The following is a 2,383-nucleotide window of genomic DNA, read 5'->3' as shown; positions in this document are numbered from 1 at the left end:
TTTTTTGAGATCTATTGATGAGTTTTAGGGTTCAAGTGATATACTCAATATGTTGAAATACTTTGAAAACTAAAATTTTATTTGAAATGAATTCTAACATTGAAATTAATCTAAAAATTGATATTAAATCGGTCAAAACGGGTCGGTTTCCGGTCGGGTAACTATCGGGTCGGTCATGTTTCGGATTAAGTCTCTTTCGGGTCGGTCGGGTTCAGGTTTTGTCGGGTCGGGTCCCGGGTTCATTTTCGGGTCGGATCAAATTTTCCCAGGTCTAGTTGAAATATTTTAAATGAGAAAACATTAATGAACAGGGAGTACTAATTAAACCTTTTTAATTTTTTTTTTGAAAAATACCTAAAACCAACGTGGCAATAGAAAGGAAGGGTTGCAAAACATATGCCATGCCAATATAAGTACCCACCACCACCGCTCCCTTTTCACGCAGAAAATATCTCAATCGTCTAGATTTCTAGTGAGAGACTGTAAAACTTAAAAGTCTCTTTGTAATAGAGAGAGAAAACTCAAAAATATAACTATGGAAGATCAAGGTGGTGAGAGATTGAAAGGAACAGTTAAGTGGTTTAATGATACCAAAGGTTTTGGATTCATTACTCCGTCTGATGGCGGTGAAGATCTGTTTGTTCATCAATCGTCAATCCGTACCGAAGGTTTCCGTAGCCTCGGTGATGGAGAAGACGTTGAGTTTCAAGTCACTACTGGTGATGACGGTCGTACAAAGGCTGTTGATGTGACAGGTCCCAACGAAGGTCCTATTCAAGGTTCCAATCGTCGTTCTGGCGGCGGTGGTGGTGGAAGTTATGGTGGTGGCGGAGGTTATAGCGGTGGTGGAGGAAGTTATGGCGGTGGTGGTGGAAGCTATGGCGGTGGCGGGGGTTACAATGGTGGAGGAAGGAGATCTGGTGGTGGTGGATATGGTGGAGGAGGAGGATGGAGTGGCGGAGGTGGCGCAAGTTATGGTGGAGGCGGCGGAGGTGGAAATTGCTACAGTTGCGGTGAAGCTGGTCATATGGCGCGCGATTGTTCTAGAGGCGGTGGTGGAGGAAGATATGGAGGTGGCGGAGGTGGAGGCGGAGGCGGAGGCGGAGGAGGTGGATGCTATTCATGCGGTGGTGAAGGTCACTTCGCTAGGGATTGTCCTAATAATGCTCGCTGATCAATCAGTCTGTTCAATCAAAATTATAATTTTAAGTTCATGTTTTCTGTTTCAGGTTGTTTTAAGTTTATGTTTATTATTAGGGTTTATTTATGTTCATTAAGGGTTGTAATTTTGGATTTTAGATGTTGGTTAATGATGGGTTGGAGAAATTGTTTTCTCTCTGCTACTAGTTATATTTCGGTTATGATGATTTTTCATGTTTCAGGGGTTGATTTGCTTTTGTTGCTGGGGTTTATGATGATGAATATATGTTGAATGAATGTAACGGAGAAGGGTAGAAACTAGGAGGGCTCTTTCTGCAGTGTTTTTGGATGTTTAGTGCTGATATTCAAGAGATTGTTTAAGATCTTGTTTGTTCTACTGGAAATCAATACATTTTGTTTATTTTCTTATTTTGCCAACCATATTGATATGTTTTTATTTTCTTTGCAAAATTTATAGCATTTTCTTCCTCCGCACTGTTTTTGAAGTTAACGCGGATATGGTTTTGAGTTTGGTGGCTACTAGGTAAATATGAGTGAAAAATTTTGTTTGTGGTGGTTAAGTGGGTTAGTATAGGTAAAGAGAATTTGCTAAATAAAATTTATTAGCTTAAGAAAAATAATACAACATTTAATTTTGACCGATATCTCTATAATTTTATTGACTATTTATTTATGGTTAAATTGAGTAAATTTTGATAAAATTATATATTGTTAATATTTTTAAATATTTTTGAGTTAATTTATATTTATAATTGTCATAATTTATATATGTCGATATTAAAAAGAATCGTATATTATACGAGTTTTTACACTAATATTACAAATATGAAAATTTTAAGTGACTTCATATACTATGATAGTAAAGTAATGAAGATGAAGTAATCAATTTGCTGTATAGAAAAAATTGCTTTTAGTATTTGTTAACCACGAAAATAAGCTATAGACTACATAGGGCGTGTTTGGACATACATTGAAGTTTTTAATTAAAGTGCATCTTTTCAATATTTTTAATTGAAGAATATTCTATATGGTAGGCACTAATTATTGCAAAATGTAAGTAGTAGCAATTTTTAAAATTTTTTTCACAAAATAGCACTCAACTATTGAACAATTAACTACAGTTGATTGGTATTCTTACACTAGTGGAAAAAACCTCGTTTGCTGCGGTTTTTTTGCCATTATTTGCTGCGGTTTTGGCCCCCAGCAATAATGATAGCAGCAA

General features: G+C 36.3%; 1 protein-coding gene across 1 annotated transcript; it reads left to right on the top strand.

Moving 5' to 3' along the window:
- The first annotated feature begins 429 nt into the window (after window positions 1–429).
- Window positions 430–1,569, top strand: LOC130798906 (glycine-rich protein 2-like). Its single transcript, XM_057662004.1, has one exon. It carries the CDS (start codon window positions 536–538, stop codon window positions 1,172–1,174), a length of 639 nt encoding a protein of 212 aa, XP_057517987.1. The 5' UTR covers window positions 430–535; the 3' UTR covers window positions 1,175–1,569.
- Window positions 1,570–2,383: the final 814 nt, after the last annotated feature.

The sequence above is a fragment of the Amaranthus tricolor genome, chromosome 1 (genome assembly GCF_026212465.1).
Source record: "Amaranthus tricolor cultivar Red isolate AtriRed21 chromosome 1, ASM2621246v1, whole genome shotgun sequence".
Taxonomy (NCBI): domain Eukaryota; kingdom Viridiplantae; phylum Streptophyta; class Magnoliopsida; order Caryophyllales; family Amaranthaceae; genus Amaranthus; species Amaranthus tricolor.
The sequence above is the reverse complement of the archived record's forward strand: the minus strand, read 5'-3'. Positions and strand labels throughout refer to the sequence as shown.

Bases quoted from the DNA above. Each gene is read 5' to 3' on its own strand.
- LOC130798906 (XM_057662004.1), top strand. From the start codon at position 536: ATGGAAGATCAAGGTGGTGAGAGATTGAAAGGAACAGTTAAGTGGTTT.